This window comes from Chelonia mydas, chromosome 8 (assembly GCF_015237465.2).
Source record: "Chelonia mydas isolate rCheMyd1 chromosome 8, rCheMyd1.pri.v2, whole genome shotgun sequence".
NCBI classification, from domain to species: domain Eukaryota; kingdom Metazoa; phylum Chordata; order Testudines; family Cheloniidae; genus Chelonia; species Chelonia mydas.
In genome coordinates this window covers 3,057,597-3,083,488 of record NC_057854.1, presented here as the reverse complement: position 1 = coordinate 3,083,488, position 25,892 = coordinate 3,057,597, and the positions used below count along the sequence as shown (strand labels likewise).

The 25,892-nt window shown below is 40.2% G+C and overlaps 1 protein-coding gene across 1 annotated transcript in view; it reads right to left on the bottom strand.

Moving 5' to 3' along the window:
- The window catches only part of CLINT1 (clathrin interactor 1), a 76,464-nt gene that overhangs the window by 13,907 nt on the left and 36,665 nt on the right, over window positions 1-25,892 (bottom strand). The window contains exons 2-8 of the mRNA XM_037906214.2: window positions 23,048-23,152; window positions 22,231-22,327; window positions 20,519-20,627; window positions 19,483-19,647; window positions 14,945-15,122; window positions 5,710-5,956; window positions 514-592 (exon numbers count right to left, since the gene is read on the bottom strand). Coding sequence (XP_037762142.1) covers window positions 514-592; window positions 5,710-5,956; window positions 14,945-15,122; window positions 19,483-19,647; window positions 20,519-20,627; window positions 22,231-22,327; window positions 23,048-23,152 — 980 coding nt within the window. The remainder of the gene's footprint in view (window positions 1-513; window positions 593-5,709; window positions 5,957-14,944; window positions 15,123-19,482; window positions 19,648-20,518; window positions 20,628-22,230; window positions 22,328-23,047; window positions 23,153-25,892) is intronic.

Here is a 25,892-nt window from a genome sequence, read left to right as displayed (position 1 = left end):
GGGGGTGGCGCTTGCGGGGGAGGCAGTCTGCAGAGCCATCTAGCTGTGCCGCTGCCTAGGAGCAGCGGGGACATGTTGCCACTTGAGGGGAGCTGCCCAAGGTGAGTGCCACCTGGATCCGGCACTCCAGCTGCTGCCCCGAGCCCTCTCCCTCACCCAAAGTCCCTCCCAGAGCACATGCCCCATACCCCCTCCTGTGCCCCAACACCCAGCCCCATGCCCCCTCCCACACCCAAACTCCCTCCCTCTTAGTTAACTGGATTTTTTTCATTTACTGGCACCCCCCATTCTCCCAACATGCCAGATAAAAAAGCTTTTACTGTAATATGGTAATTTGTGTGCAGTTATAAACTTATGCACAGTTGTCCATTTTTTGAGTACTTGAAACATTTTGCTTTGCTTTTCACCATTTTTCTGTTTCCCTTTATCCTTACAATATTAAAACCCACAAGCTTGTGCACAGACGGACAGTCACAATTAAACAGATCACAGATTAAGGATAAAGATATATACCTGTTGAGATTGGCTGGCCAGCACCATCAAACAGATCAAACAGATCATTAGACGACTTGCTGCCAGGGGGTACTGAAGCCTAAAGACGACAGAATTTACCAGCTTTTTAAAAAACATGATTGAAGCACTATTTACAGTTCAACTGCAAGTCTGGCTTTCTAACGGTCTTATCACAAACTTCACGCATGAATTGAGCATTGTTCTCCTGATGAAATGGCCCCCCAAAATGGCCAGAATGTCTGCAGAGATGCAGATGGGTAGAGGGGAGCTTGTTTGAGTAACCTAATTAAGCAAAGAGACTTCACTAGAATATATTTCAGAGAACCTGAAGTTAAAAAGTGCTGAAGGAACTAATTACCTAGTTATTTTTACTATCTGTAGCCATTTATGTCCATGGAAGATTTAAACCGGAGAAGCAAACATCAAAAGGAATGCATGTTTAACTCACTCTGGTTTTGGTTGAATGATGTAAACCTTAAGTAAAATACTAGTAAAGAAGGTCACCGTTAACAGGTGGTGAGTATGTTCCATTAGTACTCCAAGTAATGGATCTTAGGGCTTTTCTACATAAGGAGATTTTCTTCCCACATACTTATAGCAGAATTATTAATTCATTAATACACAATTATTCCATACAGTTATACTGGTATAAGTCTCCATGAGGACACTATTCCAGAATTACATTGAGTTTATTCCAGAATAATGACTGTGCTTTGGAAAATTATAAAATCACTTATTTTGGAATTGTGTGTCCACAGGGGAATTTACACTAGTACAACTATTCTGGTATAGCTGTGCAAGAAAATTTTGCCATGGAGACAAGCCCTTAGTTAATGGACAGAGCTATCTGGGAGAAAAAAGTGTTTTGCAAGACATTAATAACTGACTTGTATTATCAAATATAATTCCAAAGTTACTGGGGGACCCTGACATAGACGGAAAGCAGTATTGAAGCTTTCCTTTTATCAGTCATGTCACAAGGAAGAGAATGCATTTCCTGACAGTACCATGACCCATCAGAAGTCACTTCATTGGCATAGTCACTAATACTAGTATTGGTCATGAATTTCCAAGAGAATGTTTTTCATCACAAAATGCTGATTTGGCCAAACTATTTTCAGGAAAGGGTCAATTCTGACAAATTTTGAAAAAAAAAAAAAAAAAATTGGAAGAGTGTTTTGAAATTTTCTAAACATCTCATTTTGGCACTATGAAACAAAAATATTTTGATTTTTTGGTTTGAAACTAGTTAATTTATACTAAAAATACAAATTTTAAAAGGTCTGAATTGAAGTGAAACATTTCATTTAACCCGATCTGAAATTTTTGGATTATTGGTTTGTGAACGTTTTTGAAATTTCAACTACTTGTCTGATTCAGGATGGGAAGTTTTTTAAAAAGTCTTCGTATGTGATGAGAAAACTGCTTCCCACCCAGCTCTAATACATGAGATCACCATCTGTTTGGTTAATCTGTCATACTCTGAATCCTATATTCTTGCAGGAAACATCACAAAGAATGCACACATTTTAGCCAACGTTACTGCTCCTGCAGTACAATGGTATTCTTAATGTTCTATGAACCTTGGCACTGTGGTCAAGTGCATCTATGGCAGACTGATGGATGGCCTGCTGAAAAGTCTGTTAAGTACAATTTTACTAAACGTCTGCCTGACTACTTGCCTGTGAGGAAACGTTTCTTCCTCAAACACACTGGCACAGTTTGTGGATTCTCTTACTTTAGGTGGAAGTGGGAGACAGTCCAGACAATCAATCCTGGTCAACAACAAAAAGAGGAAGGTCTGCTGACCCTCCAGAACTCTCCTGGCAAGCTTCCACATTTTACGATGGTTTCTACCTACTAGAGGAACAATCATGGACTCAGACATTAGTCCGGGGGTGGGGGTGGGGGAGGGAGGAAGAGATCCCGAATGGCTGACATTAGCTTTATTCTTCCAATGAGAGTTTTGTACCCCTCTAACGCACTCATTAAATTAGTACTTGTGGGCTACAACCAGCCGTGAGAAAGAATCAGACACAAAAGAGCATGATCATCTGGGAGGGGAAAGCCTTACAATCCCACTCTCCAAAGAGTTTTAAAATTAAAGAACTGCTTTAGAACCCTCTTCCCACAGGCAGCACTAAGGCTGTAGTCTAGTTTGTAGATCCTGGTGAAGATACGCATCAGTGGCCAGTCAACTCTGAACATCTCTTTAGGTGAGGGCCTGTGTCAATAGAGAGCATTGCCCCTGTAGACTTTTGGGAACCGGTCTACCAATGTTGGGGTAGACTTTTCTAATATCACATCTTAGCCATTTGGAAATGGTTATTTTGAAGACTTTTTATTCCTGTATTTGGGGTGCAATCAGATTCACAGATCTCTAGTCAAGCTGATAACTCATCTGAGATCCAGTTTGTGCCTGAATTGCTCCTTATGCTTCAGATTCAGATAGAGGGAAAGATGATTTTCTTAACATCACAGAGGATTCACAACAGCAATTATTGAAAGCAAAGTTGACAGGATCACCTTGTCCTTGTGAAGTATACAGGATGCTTCTTTGTCTGGGTAGTCTGAATACCTACAGAGGTAATGGAAACCAAGAAAGCTACTTCATTGGACCACAAGTACATGGATATGATAACATGGAGTTTGAGAGCTTACGACCCAGATCAAGTTCCATATAGGTTGTTTGTATAAAGGCGGCTTTATTTGGACTCTGATAAATCATGCTATGTGAGAAAGATAGTGGAGACTTACTCCCTGCTCCTAGAATGCTGGATATGTTGAAGAGTTAAGTGATGGTTTGTCTATGGGATCAGACTATTTATTAAGAATGAAGGAAGGTCTTTAGTTCTTCTTAGTGTCACACAGTCCATTAGCTCCATCCATTGAGTTTGAGCCAGAAATAATCAGAGGCCTTCTAAGACTGCGTTCCTTTCGAGACGATGGTATAACATATGAATTAGATAAAATCTCTTTAGTTATGCTACATTCAAGAGCCATACTTCAAAATTCAGAAAAGCAGGTTCCAGATGGAAGATCAGGGTAACCAATAGATGAAACGTACATATGGTTGTTATCTCCATTTGTTCAAAGTATCAGGGCCTCATTAACCAACTGGTTACGAGCAGGACGACAAGTAATTTCTCTCTTTTTACACTGTTCTGTTCAGTAAAAGCATGGGGAGAGCAGAAGTAACTTGGAAGAGAGCTTCCATGCCTAGAACTATTGAGTGTGTCCTTCAAGACATTTGTTTTACTTGTGATTTGGCTGTGAAGCAAATAGGAACACTTAAAGCTGGCTGAATCTCAGATATGATAGGGAAGTACTGGTTGCTCATTCTCCACTCTGATGACTGGACAACTTGACAATTCAGTCAGACTGGATTTTCAGGTATGTAGGACTAAATGAAGGCTAGGTTTCTCTCTTCCCATTCCATACTGTGAAATGTCTCAGCAGTTAAGAGCTTCTGATCCCTCCCTGCCAGCTGATGCAGACAAAGGTGGTCACTTATCACCTTAAAGTACTGACCCTTGGGGAGGTCTGGGAAGCTAGGAATGTGAACTTCACTGATCTCAGCCTGAAGAGACTTTTTTCATAGCTTTTTCCACACTGTGGATGACTAAATGCCCTGAGGGTTGTGTGGGAGCCCAAGGTGAACCCCCACGCCTGAAAACAACAAGAAGTCTATATTATTTTCTGACTTACTGCAGATAGGACAGCAGCGTAGTGCCTGTCAGAGAGCGCTTGATGAAAGACCACCACAGGAAACATTTGGAAGTCCAATGGGAAACATGCTCTTCCTTTTTATGGCAGAGAAGCGAGTAGCCTCAGCTTTGCAGCAGAAATCTCTGCAACAACCTCTTGTGGAGTCTAACCAAAGAAGACACATCTTTGCTTGAGAACATTGTGTCTAACAGCCTGAGGCAGTCTCAGTGACACTAATTTTTAGAACAAGAAAGTTTAATTTCAGAGGATTACAATTTCAAATAAGGAACAAAGAGCAGGACAGGAATAAAGATCCAATTTGCATGTCAGTGTCAGATTAAAAATAGACACTATAAAAGATATACATATAGGCAAGATGTGCTCCTAAAAGTTTTTGCCATTTTCCAAGAGATGTCAATAGGCTCTTGAATTTTTCAATATTTTTCGATGTGTGTAAGCGAACCTTACAAAAAGGTTCATAAACTGTGGATTGACCATAAATAATCGTTTGACAGAGTCTGGCATGCCCACAATTACAGGGAGACAAAAAGCAGAAAGAAAACAGATGGGGGTAGGAAAGGAAATACATTAGTAGAAACCCAAGGGAAGCTAGGAAGACTAGACACTTCACCTATACTACATAAGTAGATATGTTTAAACACTATTGTGAAACAGGCTTTCAACCCAGCCATGTTATAAAAGACTTTTTTCCTCTTTCCCTTTGCGTACAGAAAAAAAAGGTGAGTGTGGCTGGGCCACAAACTTGTTCCAACAATTATTTTGTAGCTTAGATTGGACTGTAATTAAAACACTGCCCCAGACACTGAGTTTTCTAGTCTAATAGTGATAGAGATTGACGACCCGGACCAATATTTGTGAACATACTATATGGCTACCCATGCAGGGGCAAGGGAAAAAAAGCTTGCCACAAGTATTTTTTCCCCCTTAGATATGTCCAAACAATTTAGGAGCTAATTCAGCCTAGTGATAAATCAAAATTATATTTCTGTATTTTAAGTTGGGGCTTTTATTTTGAGAGCTTTGCTAATTATATATGGCTGAATGTGGTGTTTTTAAACAAAAATGTTAAAAATCAAAAGTATTGTATAGAATACTAATGTTTGAAATACCACACATTTGGAGATTAGAAACAGAAGTATCTTTTGAATTTTAAGTTCTCGCCTCCTGCAATTTTTTTTTTAAGAGATAAAAATAGAGAAATGATAGTTACTTTGCTCCAAAAACCACATCCACCCATCAGAGCCTGTCCATTCTAAATGTGCGTAGCGATGGCACTATACTACTACATAAGGGACATATATTCTAGGTTCAATTTTAGGGTCTTACATGCTACTGAAAATCCAACCCTTTAATTTCTGGGAAAATAGTTACTCTTTGGGCTGATCTATAATCTACTTAATTCAGAGTTCCCTTGTTCTTAAAACAAAAATGGTTTCAGAGTTGGAAGAACAGAAGTTTACATCTTACCTTTACCGTAGATTGTGGGGTATGAGCTGCATTCTGATCTGGACTGGTTTTGTCTCCCGTGTAATGTGCTGCTGCTCCCAGATCAATGGTTTTGGAAGGGTTTGCTGTGCGTTTGTGTCTAGTGGTGGTGGTGGTCTCTGTGGCCTGCGTTATATGAATGTGTTTGGTCGTCACAGTCTCCTCTTCATCTTTGAATTCACCTTTGGGGGATTTACCTCTTCTTGCTTTCTTTTCCTCATCACTGTCACTAGAAGAGCAATGAAGAATGAAACAAAAATGATGCTAGTAAGTACAAATATGATTCAGTTCCTCCTCACCAAGATTCAAAGCCCACTGAAATCAATGGAGTCTTTTCATCTACTTCAATGGACACTGGATTCAGGCCTAAGAATTTTGACAATCATCCCCTTCACAGTGTTGACTGGTATTAACAAGAGACTGTAGACAGCGACTTAGGGAAAGGAGTACACAGCTTTAATATTTGAGAAATTAATACTTTGCATTTATGTGGCACTTTACAAAAGTGGGGGTAGCATTATCCCAATTTTTCCAGAGACTTTTCTGTGCACGTGTGGGGTATAAAAGTATTTGGTAGATACTCTTTCTAAATATCCCTGATTATAACAGGCTAGACAGCTGTAAGAAGAAAAGGAGTACTTGTGGCACCTTAGAGACTAACCAATTTATTTGAGTATAAGCTTTCGTGAGCTACAGCTCACTTCATCACTCTAAGTGCCACAAGTCCTCCTTTTCTTTTTGCGAATACAGACTAACACGGCTGCTACTCTGAAACCTAGAAAAAGAGTGAAGTTGGCAGGCCTGTTCAACACTTGCCCCAAGAGGTATTTACTGGTCCAAATGAAGCAGCGCACCAAGAAAGGATGCTAGCCTTAAGATGCCAAGCATACCAACTCCACTTCCAGTCCATTTCCCATTTGAGATATATGGGCTTTTATTTCTTTGAAGTATTTGTGAAAAAAAGGTTACCCAGCTTTAATAAGACTGTTTCACAGTATTATACAGAACTGTTCTAAATTTCCCAGCTCAGAAAACACATTTATTCTTACACCTCAAAGCACGTGTCTGTTTTAGTTGAAATCTTTTTATGCACCACAGTAACGTATGTTTAATCTGATTATTAAATTCTCCATTCTTACTTCGCTTGTGACCAAAGGTGGTGTACAAGCTCATTCATTTTTGCAACAGGCATATTGCATGTTATCATTAGGGCAACAGAATTGTACACAACAATGAAAAATGCTAGAGAGAAAGCTTAAATATATTGAAAACTATTTTGAAATAGCAATTCCCTTCTGGGTACATAGTTAAAAGTGAAAGGTTTTTATATTTTAATAATGCAGAAGAGTACTAACATATGTAATTGAACAAAGATTGTCCTTTTGTCAGTGGGGATATGACAACCACAACATACTCAGAGCAGTGCTTCCCAAACTCGTTCCGCCGCTTGTGCAGGGAAATCCCTGCCGGGCTGGGCTGCTTACTTACCGCGTCCGCAGGTTCGGCCGATCGCGGCTCCCACTGGCTGCGGTTTGCTGCTCCAGGCCAATGGGAGCTGCTGGAAGTAGCGCGGGCCGAGAGATGTACTGGCCGCCGCTTCCAGTGGCCAGGAGCGGCGCCGCTTCCAGCGGCTCCCAGTGGCCAGGAGCGGCAAACTGCGGCCAGTGGCAGCCACGATCGGCCGAACCTGCGGACGCAGCAGGTAAACAAACCGGCCCGGCCGGGGCTTTACCTGCACAAGAGGCGGAACAAGTTTGGGAACCACTGCTCTAGAGGGTAGCCTTTGTTCTCTGCTGAGAATAGTGGGGTGGATTGTCATACTTCATATACATAGAGGAAACAGGAGACAGTGTAGTTGCCACTGGAAGTGCTTCAATTCACGATCACTCATAATAAACGTCCAGCATTCCATTTTGTATTCCAAAGACTAACAGCATTAGCTTTAGCCAGACATACAAGCAAGTACGGTGCAAGACTCGCACACAGCTCTGCCAGGGCACCTAACCCCTGACTTGTAGCAACTGTTCCAGCTCTTGGCCCTCTGAGCCTACAGTACTATTAGCACCATGCACAAATGAGGGAATAGAATGAGACCTCTACATTCATTTTCAGTCGTGATATCAGGATTTTAATCCAAGTCTCCAAAGATGACTGGCAAGCTCACTAATGCAATGCATCATTTAGTCACCCCACTCCTGGCTTAGACTGTAAGCTCTTTTGGGGGCAGGGTCTTTCCATTGTGTGTTCATGCAGTGCTTAGCACAATAGGTCTCCAATCCTGATTGGCACCTTTAGTTACTACTGCAATACAATTACTACTGTTAATTGTTAATCACACCAGTGCAGTCCCCAGTACCTAATGTGTACAGGTGTTGTGGGGAATTTGAGGGAGAGGAGATGTTAACAAGTGCAGGTGCTGCCACATCCACGGATGAAATGTACGCTTCAGATGTATGCCCATATTACACTATAGCACAAGTTTCAGAGGAATGAGCAAGGTTAATCTTACTTGCTCAAGAGTAAGACAGAGATGACCCTTTAGTGATCTACACCATCTTAACTGCTGCACTACCAGAAATTCTAGCTCTACAAAAAATAAAAAGGGTTTGAGTGGTCAACTGATCTCCAAAATCTACAGCATTAGAAAAGCGACGTTTAGGTGGATACATGTGTTATATCTGAAAGTTTTCCAGAGAGGTTAAATATATATTCTGAAATGTAGGACATAAAATATTACAGTGCCCAATTTTCTATAATAAACTGTACTGCTTCAAACTGAATGTCTCAGGAGATTTGTTTTGATTTTTCTTTGATGGTCACATTAACAGCAATGAAACATTATAGATTAATGTTCGCTTTAAGTGTGTTTACTATGTACAGAATAAATCCCTATAAAATCGCACCGCTTCATGTGAGAACTGCATAGTGAATGTTAAGAAGTTTCATCTGGTATTGTATTGAATCATTAAATTCAATGTCCTATGAGCAATGCATGTTCACATAACAACCAGGAGCTGAACTCTAGCCTGTGGTCTCTTCCTTTACTTTAGAGTCTCTCCCCTCACCCTCCCGCGCCCTGGGACTGAAAATGGTTTACTGTCCCTTAGATTCTGGGGGAGATAGTTTGAGGCAGAATGCCTAAACCTAGTCAGCCCACAAAGAAGGATTACCACTCTTTAAACCAAGGTCACCTTTAGCAAAGATGACACTTACGGTTTTATGGGAGACCAACACCACATTTTGTTTTCCTTTGCCATCTGCTGCCTACACTAGCTTCTTAAAATGTTCGAGAGAAATAAATTTGGACAGAGTTCAAGAATTCCTGTTTGGTATTAAGAAATTGTTTTACAGATGCATGAAGGTACCTGGTGGAAAATACTGCTTCTGTACATAAGGATGGGATCAGCATTAATGGAGTTCAAAGCAATGAGGACACTGGGGTCAGGCTTGGATCATTAGTGTAAGATTAGGGGAAATCCCAACGAACAACAGAAAACCAGGGGCTTTTTTAGTGACTGCTTTCTGAATTGCCTTCTCTTCTACCATTTCAGTTCCAACGAGCCATCAATACTGGTAAGTTGGGAAAGGAACACAATTCTGTGAGACAGGAATGTTTTCCTTCTAAGGTTCAAAAATAGCCATATCTCAAATTGTAGGCCCAGTTTCTCTGCAGACAAACAGCTGCACATACCTTAAGTGTAGTTCTGCTCTGAAAAATGGCATGATGGGGTTACATATTTCTCTCTCAATGACTTAGATCAAGTAAAAAAACCTTTTTTCTAACTAGATCAGGAATCTGAAAGTCAAGCTGGGTTCTTCTAGTTCATGTATCAATAAAAATAAAGATTGTAATTGGAATTTTAAGCATTCTAATGACGAGATGAAAGGAAGACGGAGTCTGTTCTCATCCTTCCAGAGCAGTATTGACTGCAGTGCAAACAGGAGTATAAAAAATAAAATTTTAATCAGCAACGTCAACAGTTGAGACTGAACATAGAGAAGATCTGTGGATTGAGGCAGTACCCCTTATGTAGTCACTTTTCAGAGTAGAACAGCACATTAATTCTACATTACTGCACCCTCACAGACTGCAAATAAACTGTGGAGGATGTTTGTTTTTAAGTGAATTCATTTAGGTGGTAGTATTGCTGAAAAGGATCTGGGGCTTACAGTGGCTCACAAACTGAATGAATCAACAACGTGATGCAGCTGCAACAAAGGGTGATATTCTGGGATGTAGTATGAGGAGTGTCATATGTAAAGACATGGGAGATAAAAGGCAGTTACCTTTTCCGTAACTGGAGTTCTTCGAGATGTGTTGCTCATGTCTATTCCACAATAGGTATGCGTGCTCGCCATGTGCACTGGTGCTGGAAGTTTTTCCCCTAGCAGTACCTGTAGGGGGGGAGTGCCCCCCACGGCGCCTGGAATGGTGCCTGCCTGGCACGATATAAGGGGAGCTGTGCGCTCCCCCCCCCCCCGCCCCCAGTTCCTTCTTGCCAGACAACTCCGACAGAGGGGAAGGAAGGCAGGGTGTGGAATAGACATGAGCAACACATCTTGAAGAACACCAGTTACAGAAAAGGTAACTGTCTTTTCGTCTTCGAGTGATTGCTCATGTGTATTCCACAATAGGTGATTCCAATCTATATCTGTTGGAGGTGGGTAGGAGTTCACAAGTTCTCAGGACGGAGGACAGCCCTGCCGAACCCGGTGTCATCCCTGGTTTGGGGAACGATCGCATAGTGCAAGGTGAACGTGTGAACTGAAGACCACGTGGCGGCCCTACAAATGTCCTGGATGTGGACATGGGCCATGAAGGCAGCCGATGAGGCCTGCGCCCGAGTCGAGTGTGCCCTCACCATGGGTGGCGGGGGGGACACCCGCCAACTCCTAACAGGAGTGGATGCGCAAAGTGATCCAAGTCGATCCGCAGAGTGGAAATCGGCTGGCCCCTCGCGCGGTCAGCTGAGTCGACGAACAGTTGCAAGGACTTTCTGAACCGCTTGGTCCGCTCGAGGTAGAAAGCCAGAGCCCGCTGCACATCGAGCATGTGGAGACGGCGCTCTTCACTGGATGCATGAGGCTTGGGGCAGAGGACTAGTAGAAAAACATCCTGACCCATGTGGTAGGCGGAGCCCACATTCGGGAGGAACGCGGGGTGTGGGCAGAGCTGGACCGTGTCCTTATGAAACACAGCATATGGTGGCTCAGAGCTCAGGGCCCTGAGCTCCGAGACTCGCCTGGCTGACATGATTGCAACCAGGAAGGCCACCTTCCACGAGAGGTGAGACCAGGAGCATGTGGCCAGTGGTTCAAATGGGGGCCCCCGTGAGAGGAGCCAACACCAGGTTTAGATCCCACTGTGGGACCGGGGCTCTAGAATACAGAAAAAGACAGTCCAAACCCTGAAGGAACTGGCCAATCATAGCATGGGAAAATACCGTGCCCCCTTGCACCGGCGGATGGAAGCCAATATGGCTGCCAGGTGCACCTTGACTGACGAGGGCACCAGGCCCTGGGCCCTCAGGTGGAGGAGGTAATCAAGGATGAGCTGGATTGGGCCAGCCACCAGGGAGACACAGTGGACTGCCACCCACCTAGAGAAAAGGGACCACTTCACCAAATAAGCGCAGCGAGTGGAGGGCAGTCTACTTTTGAGGAGGATGCACTGAACCTGTTCTGAGCATGTCCTTTCCTCTCCACCTAGCCACTGAGCAGCTACACCATGAGGTAAAGAGCTGCTAGGTTGGGATGGAGGCGGCAGCCCTGGTCCTGAGAGAGCAGGTCCAGGCAGAGCGGCAACGGCCACTGCGGAGCTACTGCCGGGCCCCAAGGGTCCTGTACCAACGCTGCCTGGGCCACGCCGGGGCAATCAGGATGACCCAGGCCTTGTCTGTCTTTATCTTCTCCAGGACCCTGCTTATTAGAGGGAAAGGCGTAGAGAAGTCGGCCTGACCAGGACAGGAGAAAGGCAGAGACAGCGCCCCTCCCCGCGTCCCCCCGGAGCAGAACCGGGGCATCGCTAGTTCTGCCAAGTCGCGAATAGGTCCACCTGGGGAGTTCCCCACCTTCGGAAGAGCCGGTGGGCCACTTAATCTAAATCTCTCTTGCTGCAGATGAAACCCCATTGCTGGGGGTCCTGTCTTCAGTGGACATGGAAAACATAACGTCCCTGGACGTTGCCCAGAGCGCCACAGATGTCGGTCCCATGCTCCAGAGGCAAGCCGCCGCTGGGATCTCCACAGTCGCCTCCAGCCTGGTACCAGTACCAGTCAAGGGAACATTCCCGATGCTGTTCACCGCCCAGCGACCACTTGGGGCAGAGTCCATGTGGATCGCCCTCAGCGCCGACTAGACTGTCTGGGTTCCGTCCAACTGGGACTCTCGGCACCGCTTGTCCTCAAGAAGCGAATATCGACGGGACCAATTAGCTATTATGAAAAACTTAACTATAAAGGTAGTTAAGCTCTGGAATATGCTTCCAGGGTAGGTTGTAGAATTCCCATAGTTGGAGATTTTAAAAAACAGGTTGGACAATCAGTCAAGTTTACTTGATCCTGCCACAGTGTAGGGGACTGGACTTGACAACTTCGACATACATTTGTATGATTTAGGACAGAGGATCTCAGCATTTCCAGGCTACTGTACCCCTTTCAGGTGTCTGACTGGTGTTGCGTATCCCTAAGTTTCACCTCACTTAAAACTACTTACAAAAATCATACATAAAAATACAAAAAAAAAAAGCGTCACAGCCACACTATTACTGAAAAATTACTTGCTTTTCATTTTTAATAATAAAATTAATTCATAATAAAATTAATTGGAATATAAATATTGTACTTACATATCAGTGTATAGTGTATACAGCAGTATAAACAAATCATTGTATGAAATTTTAGTTTGTTCTGACTTTGCTAGTGCTTTTTATGCAGCCTGTTGTAAAACTATGCAAAATCTAGATGAGTTAATGTACCCCTGGAAGAGCTCTGCATACCCATGAGTATGTGTACCCCTAGTTGAGAACCACTGATTTAGGTTATTTCCATGAACCCAGAAGGATAGAAGGATACAAACTCCATATCTATTGCACACATTCTTCAAAGTACCATTCTGTGCAGTGTTGGATTTTTAATTTTTAAGCCACACACAATTACTAAAATCCAATTTCTTCCAATCACTGATGCTTAGACATTAAATATTTATGTAGAAATTGCACCTGCAGTATTCAATTAGTGGGTTATGGAATCGGAAACGATAAAAATAGGTACCACAGTTCTAAGAGCATAAATAGCTATCAATATGATTTTTATTGGGTTTTAATTACACATTACATCATGAGATTCCTATGACAATATGGACCCGCCCTGAGGACTTTGCTCCTCCTGCGGACAAAACTTCCATTTGTTTCAATTCCCACTGCACAAGTAATGGCTTCCAGACTAGGCTCCACATGTATGCTGTTCAGGCAAAAAGATGCTTTTGGATTGCTTTTTGTGCAGTACTAGAGACACGGCATATTGGCAGAAGTCTGGATTATTTTGCATTTTGGGACTTAGATGGCACAACCTCACCTTAACTACCACTTAGAAGAGCATTTTTGCTTGTGTATGTTGCATAATTTCCCCTTTCTACTCCTTGTTTAAAAGCTGATTATTTAATAGTACCAAATGCTTTTATGGCACTTTACAGAATCAAAGACATTGTCCCTGGGCTGACATTTCTGCTAAAAGATGAAAGGAAAGAGAAAGGATAACAACCAAATATGCAAGATGTAATAACTATGAGGTGTGAAAGAGCAAATGATTAAGTTAGAGAACTGGTTAGTGCAGAAGATTAAAAACACTGGAGTAGAGCAGAGATTAGCAGTTGAAAGCTAGCTGAAAGATGACTGTGTTGGGGTGGGATTAGAAGGTGGAGAGAGGCTTGCTTGGCACACTCGGAGATGGAGATACACCCAGGTGATGAGCAGTAGTGGGAGGAAGAACACAGTGGCACAAGACAACACGAGGGGAATATCAAGATAAATATTTGTTCATTTTCTATTTGAAATATAGCTAAGGATCTTTAAGGATGTTCTTGTGTGCAAAATTGCTTCTGAAGGATAAGGACATAAAGCTCAAATCAATGTACCATTATTGTTAAATCTGAAGTTGTTTAGGTTTCTTCTGATCCTTTCTCTTTGTAGTCTATTGATGATAAATTCTAAGAGGGAACGCTGACGTGTGCATAGAGTACCAGATTTTGGTTTATTAATGTCCTAGGGGGAAGGCCATATTGCCCTGTTCTGAAAAGTGCAGCCATTAGTATTACTTTCACTTCCCTCATGGACCACTTGGTATTAAAAAAAAAATACTTATACATAGTGTTTTGAAAAGCTACCAATACACGTAAATGCACGATGTATTAGAATTCCTACAATTTTAGAATGTTTACCCAAAAGGAAATTATTTAAATGAGCATTTTCTCTGTAGCAATTTCAGATTGTTAAGAATGGTTTTGATCTCTCAATAATAAAATTTAATACACCTGTTAAACTGTGCTGCATTTAGAGTTCATACTGTAGGCAAACACACCTCAGTTTTATTTTCTTACTGCAGAGGATTTAGTGGCCAGGTGAACAAACATCTGTCATATTTTACAAAAAGGTTAGCTGAAAATGAAACTATTTGTTTCAAGTACAAGAGTAAGTGGGCCAAATCTCTGTTCTTCCTGAGATCTGCTCAATACAGAAACCCAGTGAAAACAATGAAAATAGGAGATGGAGGGTGGGGCTAAAGTGGCTTTAAGCAATTTCTGTGTCTCCTCCTATTCTTGGGTCATTTAGGAGTTTGCCTGGACTCTGCCATAAAATAGAGCAGGTTCAAGGCTGCTGCAGTGGGCCCAGGAGGCCAATAGCTGAGAATTACTAGAGTTCAGTGCACTTTGGCCAGACTCCCCCTGAACAAGCAGTTGCAGGGCCAGGGAAGTTATGCTGGCTCTACACCACCCAAAGAGCCTTCTTATTTTCTGAGGTTGGGGAGGACAGCTACATAGCCCCCCCCGGACCAACAGAGCAGGGTAAAGGGGGTGGGAGAGGGTCACACAACAAACTGGCCCCAAATTGTATTTCTATTAGGAGGGGAAAGCGTGGCAAAAAACTGCAGACACCTAATAAGCCTTACAATAACAGTGACTATTCAGAATAGATACAGCTATTTTAACACAGTAAAAGTACCTGCATCTTTCAGGAGAGTCCTCTCTATCTTTCCTCCGGAACTTGCTGATGGTATCATCAATTGTGCTTCCAATTTTGTCACTCAGTTCACCTAGTTTATCGCTGAATGGAAAAGCTCCCTTGTTTTTATCCCATTCTTCATCCCATTTTGACTTGGGCTCAGAATCATACCTTTCACCTATATAATTTGTGAAGACATAATACTGATGGTAAACACACAAAAAAGCCTGTAGTCTTTTTGGAGTCGTCCCCCCTTACCCCCACAAAAACTGTAACCTTATGAGTTTTCAAAGCAAACTGAAAGCTCCCACAGTGCTGAATCAACACTGCTACAGCAAGGCACGCCATGTAAGGCCAATCATTAAGTGGCAGGAATGCAGATTCAAAAGCTTTTGTTTATGATAACTACACAACCTTAATGCACTGCACAGCATAGCACATCAGGATAGCGTTAAACCTTGCTGGAGGAGCAGCATAAGAGAATCAACTCAGGCTGTATAAGCAACTTATCAGAATTGGAACATGCCATTTTTATAATGGTCACTTAATGTGCAATACTGCATTCCGGGCCAAGCTGCTATGCTAAGTGGTAAATCTTTCAAAGATTTTATACATTTTAAAAGCTCATGAATACACAGAGGCACAGTACCAAACACCAAAACAGACTAGTGTGAAAACATATGGTAATATTTCTAGCATCTATTCCTGTTAAAAAACCCTCAAAAACAACAACAAGATTTAAAAACCATTAAGGAAAGTACAGCAACTTACCTTCTCAGCAGCCAGTCAGTGCTTTCATTTCTCAACACTACAGTGCCATCAAGAATTAGCAGCAAAATAAATCTGCTTCTGAATGTTGAGAAGCAAGAACTCCAACTAGCTGCTGGTTAGTTTAGAAAAAAGATTATAGCTTTGCTTGAATTACGTGCAAATAGTCCATGTACACATCTAAATGGAGATTTATTAAAGTAGATATTTTCACTAAAACTTCCCCTTGAATTGTTGGAATCTGAAACAATGACGACGACTGCACTACGTTTGAAAATTTTAGCCACCCAATCAGTGGCTTGGTTTTCATAGGGCAGGTATTTGGATCCTGGAAATATTAAGCCACTTATGGGGTACCTAAATTTGTATTCAAGTACTTACATTTAAGCAACCAACATGTTCAAATGTTTGGTATAGTGCATAAGAATTAGAAAGGAGACATTGACCAGCCTGCTTTTAGTGCCTTACCTGAGTGAAAGGGAACTAGCAAGCAGACAGCAAAAACAGTAAATTATTTGGGAACTCATAAGAAAGTTGTAAGATACTTAAAAAAAAAAACAAGGATCATGCTCATTTAAAAGTTTTAAATCCACACACAATGAATAAGTGATAGGAATATGAAAAAGGTTCAACTGAATCCAAATTATGCCTCTCTCCAACCTGAATTACACATGCAAAAATAAAAATCTCAATCTCTGGAAAAGAAAATGCGAAGATCAAAATGACTCACTTTGTTAGTTTTTTTGGTATAATACAGAATCTGGACATGTACAGATATGCTTTCTGATCAAATGGCTCAATGTTAGTATCCAGCTGCCTATATCCTTTTCTCCATTTTATATGTACCAAGACTATATTGAAAGTGTCTACCAAACCAGATAATCAATAGTGCTCTCCATCACAGGAAACAGAGAAAGTGCTAGAGAGCACATCAATGTGCACTGAATGTGCTTTTTTTTTTTTGTTGTTTCTGTATTTTAACTTACATTGTGTTTCCTTGTGTGTTATAAACATTTAGAACGCTGACAAGCAGCTTAAAAACCTGGCCTGATGTACTGAAATGTAGATTGAGACAACAAAAAGAAATATTGGTTGGGTGGGGTTGTGTAAAAAAAAAAGTTTCCCTATGTAAAGTTTATTCACATGTTCCAGAACTTTGTTACACAGCATTGTTAAAAATCGTGGGCTATTCTGATGATAAAAAATAGCCTGTTCACATTTTTTTAAACTCACAAAATAACCCAAACGGATACGTTTTTGGATACTTTAGAAAAAGCAAAAAGAATCTTAAAACTATTTCCCCCCATAAATCCTACTGGATCCCTCTGCAAAAAATACATTTTCTGTATAAGAGACTATTCCTTTCCAGCTGAAAGACCTGACCTTGTATATAAAATTTCAGCCTGAAGGGGGGTTTTTTGTGCTGGCATTTTAAGATGATGCAAATGGCTTGCAAATACTTCAATATAGTGATAAATGAAGTGATGCTAATTATAGATCCTTTAGTATAAAAACAAATACATTTGAATGAGATGACACAGGTTCAGATTTGGAAGTGTGGTGAAAAGAGCCGAAGAGAATATGGAAAAGGAATGAAGTTTTCCACTGATCAACATGGGGTGGGTAAGTTATCTTTGGACAGAGTAAAAGAAGAGCCAACCCAGACAGAAAGATAGGAGACAACAATGAAGAAGGTACAGAGGCAGTGGCCCATGAGTGTTCTACAAGACAAGAGGATTACCAGAGCCCCCAGCAGGTAGCAAAAACCCAAAGAAATATATTGCAAGGAGGCACTTATCCTACAGCATGGTGGAACTGCCTGTCTACCTTATTTATGTCGACCGGGGGGGGAGGGGGAAGGAAGGGAATCCTTCCCTATACCATGGAGACGGTTCAGCCCACTGGCACTTACACGTACCCTTCCTCCTCACTGTGGTGGAAGGGTCCATAGGGCCACACAGTGGCTTGTGCAGAGCAAATCTCCAGATCACAGAGGATGCATACTCCTGGCACACCTCTCTCACCTACAGTCCATTCTCGCACAGAGAAGTCACACTGGTTTCACTGCATAGGAGCACTCAGAAGTTGTGAACATGAGGGTTGGACTTTCCTCTTAGTGGAAAATATCCTGATCTCTAATAATACCAGGGAGAATATGGACAGACTGATGGTTTAGATGCAACATGTTGGGCTACACCAAAGAGATGCAAATTTAGATGCACGGTCAGAGCTTTGTTCCTCACTGTGGCAGGGCTGGGAGCATGCAGGAGGCCAAGGAGGGAGTGGTGCACAAAGATGTGCCTTGCATTGCTCATGAGTGATCATCTAAGAAAAGCAGAGAGAGGTGGGGAAGCTTCAAAGCATGGCAAAAAAAGGCCTGATGTGAGATATCAATGCCTAAGTCATAGGAAAAAAACCATCAGTTCTATGAAGCTAGATTTTAGGCAACCACTCCTGCAGATGAAGGGCAACTTCCCCTGGACACATTAGGCTCTGGAGCACCTATTGTCAAGGAGAGATGCAGAGTTATGAATGGTCAAGTGACCTTAATGGTATTTATAGACTTATACATTTTTGCATTTTAACCCTAGAATATCCCTTTAAACTGATTTTTAAGACAAAGCTACTGCTTAGTTTTCCCCCCTTAAATTCCCTAAGCTTCAATACCAGCTGTTGCTCAAATAAGGTTCCTTTAAGTTTCCCAAGCACCCACTGAAACACTGAATGGGTGACCTGCCTTCAGTTTTGCAAGGCAGAGTGGGCCTGGTGGGTGCAATAAAGCAGCACAGTACATATTCAGCTGCAAGTTTCCTAGTGTATCAAGGCAAAGTGGGTGTGGTGCTGGCACTGGGAAGCACGCTCCTTAAGGTGCACATGGGAACTGCAGATTCAACGCATGCAATAAAAAAAAAAAAAAAAAAAAAAAAAAAAAAAATCACATAGACCAGATGCAGACCCCTGAATTCCATTAGAGATTGTAGATCAGCAAGCAGCACCACACGCACATTAACAAGAACACACAGACCTGATGTGAATATCAAAATACATACATATGGTGGCTTATATGCCAAGGGTCCATATAATGCTACCCGGGGAGTTTAAGATCTGCTCGCATATCTTAAGGTACACATTGTTTTACTTTAACACCATACACTCACCACCAAAACAAAATCAAAGGCACTCAGCGAGAACAGTTCACTAAGACAAGGGTAGGATGTCTAGGTCAAGCCACTTTTCAGCTATGAAGAGGTGACGAGGTATTAGCAATTTAAAAAAAAACAGAACAAAAAAACCACAGAATTCTTCTGGAAGCCCTGTATTTTTAAAATGCCTTGTTTGATTTGCTTCAAACTTTCCATTAGAATTCTATTGTGGCAAAAGATCCTACATGCCAATTTTTAGGTAGATCAGTTAAGTTTTGGAAGTGTCAGTGGATCACCATCAGCCATATAAAAAAAAAAATCTCCATTTTAGTTCATTTAAGTGACTCTCTCCCCCTCCTGCCCAGGGACATTTGAAAATATTTAATTTCTATTCAGAGGTACCAGAAGGATGTGAAAAGTTATTAGCTTGATAAGAGTATTAAAATTGCCAGTATTATATTTTAAAGAGTCCTTTAGAAAGGGACAATTTATCCAGGAAGGATTTGCTCAGTAAGTAGCTACTCTTAGTATTTATTTGCTCCGTGCAGCACATCCATGAAATCAAGCTAAGTCACAGGGTGCAAATTGCTCTCCTCAACTAGTTGACCAACACAGCACTGAACTCACCATATCTGAACCCTCCGACACTGTCAGAAGAAACCCCAATGTATTTGTCTTTGTTCTTCTTTGCCTTTTTCCTCTCTTCACGAAGTCGATCATCATCCTGGGCAAACTCTACCATTTCTTTTACCTTTTGGCGTATGTTTATACCTTGGTCTTTGCCATTCTCATCTGTATATATTGGCAAAGGGGAAAACATTCAGAAATAGCAGTTAGAACTGAGCATTAGACAAGCTAACAAATTTAAAAAGTTACAAAATGAACAATTATGAGAAAAATCCTAAAATGCACTGAACCTGTCTAAACTATGAGGTCAAACATAACATTTTATTTCAATTGAAATTTCATCCTCAACTAAATCATGTATTTTCATTAAGCACAATTTTTATTTAGAAAGGTCTAGCATTAATCTTTAACAGATCAACAGCAGCAAGTTTTGGAGTAAAACAACCAGACTCAGATTTAAACTATTTTCTTTACTCATTTTATTCTGATTTTAACCCATTTTAAGAAGCAGCACCAGTTTTTAGCTTTTTTAGTGCAGTTTTAGAAACACTAATTGCTAGAATTCTGTCACTCTGCAAAGCTAAAAACTAAAATTTGCTTTTCTCGCCAGCCTCTTTCACATTCAAAACACACATTGGCCTTGCTGCCTTTGCACTGTAAATATTATTTGGTGGGAGGAAAAAAAACCCCCAGCTTCAAACAGATGTGTGTGTTTTGGAGCTCTAACCTTTTCTTCCCATATGATTAAAGCTATTCCTTTACGGACACCACAGGGGACCAGTCTCTAGTGCATATTTTAATATAAACCCGAACACTCATGTTGTGTTGGTTCTGTTGTTATTAGCCAGTCTTTTCTGCAAGTTCTTGTCTTCACTAATTAATACTCTAGGGTCCCACGTCTTGGATTCTGCACTCTTCACACAACCGGCAACAGTCACATTCTAATTAGAGCAGGGAAGCTTCTAAGCTGGTTCAGGTGACTGACAACTCCAACTCCTGTTTTAATTTGCTTATAAGATTTTTTTCTATTGCTCACCTACAAAGTGGTAATTTTCCAGGGAGCGCAAATCATAAATGTGTTCTCTGGCACTCGTAACAACACGCTCTGATCCATTCCTTATGAGGTAAGCTAGGAGCAGCAAAGACTATAAAAATACAAAGCACATTAAATGACTTCATGACCAAAAGCTCTATCAGAATTTGTTTTAAGTGCAATAAAAAACTAAATCCTAAAATCCAAAAGTCAGTCAATGTCAAGGTTTGTTCCCCTTTTAAATAAGTAACTATTACACTGATTTGCCTTATCAGGTTCTCTTTTTTCCTTCCCCTTTTTCATTTATAAGCATCGCAAGCAAATTTGAATTGCATTTGTTCAGTAAAAACAAAGTAGATTGTTATTAGATCATCACTAATTCTTGAAGCAAAATAACTTTTCATCAGAAAAAGATGGTGATGGAAATTTAAAAAGCAAACCTAAACCTGTAAAACAAAACAGTTTTCCTGTATCCGCCCTGCCCCTTCAATTCCCCAAAGTTTTTCATTTAAAAGCAATTTTTATGGTGACTTATTTCTGTTGCTCTCTACAGGAATGTGTTCATGTATAAAACACAGTATTCTGGAGTAAGTTTAAAGGAAACTTCAAGAGAAAAATTTTAAGAAGTTGAAAAAGTATTTTTTAAAATTGTGAACTTCCTTGAACTTCAATGTTCCATCTAAAAAAAAGTCACATGAAACAGTCTATCAGCTAAAATACGTACTCAAAATGCAATATATTCAAACCTGGTAGACAATTCCAACTTAATTTAGAACATTAAGTAGTACGTATGATAGCATTAAATATTAATTTACATTATACTTCAGGGAAAACAATTACGAGTACAAAGCATTGGGCACCCCAAGAAAACAGTGTGCCTTAGAATTATTTTTGTCTTGTTATATATAATCTAAGCCTCAAACAAGACACAGTAGGATCTAAACCTTAAATTTTAAAAATGGTATGTGCTATACCAATCCCACCCCATCCCCGAAAAAAAAAACAATATAATCCTACATATGTTGTTACATTGGAAGTACAGCATTACAATATTAAGGAAAAAGATCTACTTCACACAAATTATTCAAAGCCACGAAAACTTCAACTGGTGTTCAGTGCTTTCTCTACCACTAATAAGACAAAAGGCAAATGAAATACAATCTTCAAAATTAGTGGGAAAATTTGGATCCTTTTCAGGCAGAATACTTAATGTAAATTAAGTTTTAAGCTGTTTAACTTGGAAACAATTTTAATTTTTCTAGTTAGAAACAATATCCTTTAGAATGCTTAAAAAGAATTTGAAAATAACTTGAAAAAGAATTGTTTACCAACAGGCATACATACAAATGATATTTCTTTTGTTTAAGTACAAAATGTAGATGTTATTCTGTTTGACACTCCTGCAACAGTAAAATAAGATTACTATGTTAATTGAAAAGCATTTTACACAAAACACTTGTTTTTAGAAAGCTCTATACTGCAGAACAAAACAAAACAGAAATTTGACTTTTATAACAGAGTTAATAGTAACATCTGACAGGAGAAAACTAAAGTTTATTGTAACTACAGTTTCTTGGTAATACAAACGTAACATAGTTGAATATGTACATGCACAACAGTGCATCAAGATATGAAACTAAAATTAATACCTTGTTTGTTCTTCAGTACACAGAGTAAGAGTAATCACACCCTAAAAATGTCTTATATGCACACACCTTATAAACTCTCCTCCAGTTCTTTTTATTATCTTTCAACATTCGAGTCCAAAGCATGTTCATAAGTTCTGGAAACTGCTCATACATAAATGTAGCTCTAGGAGAATTAAACAAAAGGAGCAAAGCAATTATTTTCATAAGTTTTCCCTAGTAGTTTGCTACAATTAAATGTTGACAGTAGATGGCAGACTTGGTCTAAAACTATTGTAATTCCATCACACTCCAAGTGAAGAGCTACCAAAATTTCTTATTTATACAGATGAATTTCACACACCATTTCAAACAAAGCTGAGTATCTATCAATTTGGGGGAGGCGGGGGGGAGGAGGGGAGAAGAGGAATCTATTCTCTTCAAAGCAATGGTTTAATGTCTACAACATGACTATGATGGTGCCCCTCATAACTAGCTCATCACACACTATCCAAGCCCTTCTCTGAAAGATAAACTGATACATATGTTCAGGAGCAAAAATTTGGCTAATCTTACTCTGTTTAAACCCTTAAAAAGTATTGGAGCAACTGGCCCCAAATAGGATCTTTTTTATTCTGAAAACCCCACAAAATTATACATATTGTAAGACCAAGAATTAAAAAAACAAACAAACAAACAAAACTCAACAGTGCAAGTACCCTGTGACATGTCTCTGATTTGGTGATTCTGATTTTTTTTTTCCAGCATATAATCTTAAAATTTAATTTACAATTATTTGTAAGCTCCTCTCTATCAACCTGGCATCCTTGCTGGTTTGGCAGCAAATTTTACATTTCTGTATAAAGATGCATCTTTTTCATCACTGCTGAGTCAAATCATCACTTACTTGGCAATCTCTCCCATGAGCTGCCCTGAAGGTCCCCATGGATCATCATTGGTTGCTTCTCGAACCTTAGACTCGATGTCTGAATAATTCATAACCACGTTGGTGCTGCAAAGGAAAAAAAATTAACACACACATGAAGATTAGCATCAAACTGAGAAACACATGAAAACTTAATAATGACACTAGTGGGTACCTTAATGAGATTCCCACCCTGTAGAGGTAAGAAAACATCTTTAGTGAAGAAGCTACCCTGAGGACATTATACAACACATTTAAGTTATCTTTAAGAAGATTTTTACTATTCCATTAGTCTTCAAGAATACAGATGAGAGACTAGGGATTACACGAGAGTTGGAATCAGTCCAGTAAAAATGGCTTTTGGTCAACTTAAAACTGAAACAACCACTAGAGTCTAAATTGGTAGTTTCCCCAGCTAGATCTGGCTTGCTTGCAGGCTTACATGTTGCACAATTATTTGCCAGTACTTCTATAACTCAATGAACAGAAGTGGATGTGTATTTTTTCAAACCATGTGCATTATAATGAAATCCAAACAATGTCAGTATCCCAGCAGGTGCTAGCAAAATTACACAGATAGGAGAAGCTGGAAAGAAGGGAGATGAGAAATTCACAGGGAAGTATGTTTTTTAGCTTGAACAGTTTTAATTAAGGGAAAATGGGAAGGAGAAAGGGAGAGAAGCTACAGGGCTCCCTGTATGCCGATTAAAGGAATGAAAACAATATCAAGAGTTCAAGGACCCTCTACGGGAGTTCTTGCAAAAATGCAATATGGAAAGAGGAAAAAAGATGTTGCAGTACTATCTCTAAGAGTCAAAGAATCTGCTTTCTTAATGAATAGCTGCTGCAGAAAATGTTAACGTTTAATTACAAGTCTAATTTTTAATGCTTTCTTACGAAAAAAGTCCTAATATACTCTGGAAGCAAGATGATCTGCCTTAACCTGAACAAAAGAGGGGCTCAATGGATTTATTCCTTAACTGTATTCACATGAAAAGAGCTCTCCAACGGCAATATTTAAAGATGTATTTTTTTCAGATGTTGTGCCAGTGGGAAAATGGAATAATTGTGCATATTCACATTTACATCAGAGAAACACTGCACAACTAAAAGACACAGCATTACCTATACTCTGCCTACTTGTATAATGTTCACACGCTCTAGTGTATTTAAAATAGATATGCAATGGTTATGTTTATACCCCTTATACTACAAAGTTTAGAAAAAAAACTGTTAAACACATTATACAACTGGTTTCAGAACCTGAAAGAAGTTGCTGCAACATGATTGTTTTCAACTTGGAGTCCACAGAACGTCTTGTAAACCAAATGGAATGAAATGCGGAACTGGTCCAATGGCCTAGTAGTAATGCTATGACGGAGACTGGGTTCACCTTCCTTTGTTCTCTGAATCCGGAATGGCAACAAAAACACTGCTTTACAGTCACCCGTCTGGGTGTTTAGGGAGAAGCATGAATAGGTTTTAAAATGACACCCATCCAACCCTCCGTGCAGAAGAATGATGAAACTGGGAGTGTAAAGCAAAAGAGAAAGGAGAAGCAAAAAGTTTTTAAGAGCCAGAAAAGGACACAGAGGGTAATAAATCCAGAGGTAGATCTCCTAGGCTTAATCAGGGATTCTCAGCATTAGAATTCTTGCAATCAGATTCTGAAAAATAATTTTATTTGACTGTGTCTGAAGAAAGCATAACCTACATGGCTGAGTAAGTAATCAGCAAGCTAATAGACTATGATCTGTATAAGAAAGCATGTCCAAACTCAGCAATAGGTTTGAGCAATAGGTTTGAACAATAGCAATTAGGGTTGTATAAAGTCACCGTTAAAAACTATTTAAAAAACCCTACAAACTTTTGTTTCTGCTGTTTTGTTTGCTGTAGACATCCAGATGTAAGCTAGTACCATTTTCAATTCTCATGCATATGGAACATTTTCATTTATTTGTTTAACTACAGGCTTCAGAAGCTTTGCAGCTTTCAGCACACTAGTTTTCTTGTCCTATGTAAGGAAAACTTGTGGGTCAAAAGGGAAAGGTTCTGTTTGTTTTTATAAAACCTCCCCAAGCTCTTGTTTGAAGGGATGGATGGGGATGGGGAATATAAAAAAGAGTTTCCTATATTTCAAGTAACGTTTGAGATTGGGAAAAAAAAAAAATCACATAAAAAAGAAACTTACAGTAAAAATACCAGCATCAACTAAATAGTTTCTCAAAGTACAGGGCTAACACAATACTGGGGTGAAAGTAAGCAATGGGGGGGAAGTGCAGTTAAACCCCACTAAAATAGGAAGACATGCTCCATTTCTAAAACCATCCTACAGTGAAGTTATTGTTCTCAGCAAATTGTAGAAAGCTCTCAAATACCAAGATGAGATCTAATGGCACAAAACGTTCCAAAACAAAATATCTTTAAGCCACAGTTAATTCAGAAACAAATGTAAACTTAAAAAAGTTGTATAGTTTGGCTTTGTTCCAGGTCTTTTAAAAATAGCTATTTTTAAAAAGGTGGAAATATAGTTTTATTCTTCCTTTCCCATGTTTTCTATGGCCCTCATTCCATGCCCTACCCATGATTCCTGTGACCTTTGCAGCAAAAAATAATTTATGTCCAGATGTGAAGGGAAAAAGTGACTAGTTTGATTGCCAAGACTTCCTGTGATTGATATAAATTTAATATCCGAGGACACTTTCAGACGCCAGGGGGGGCTCTCTGATTAGTTTATACTGGGCAGCTTCCAGGGAATCGTGCTGGACTTCATGGACAGATTGCTTTGAAAACAAATGGTTATGCAATAGTTAAGACTAACAGAAGG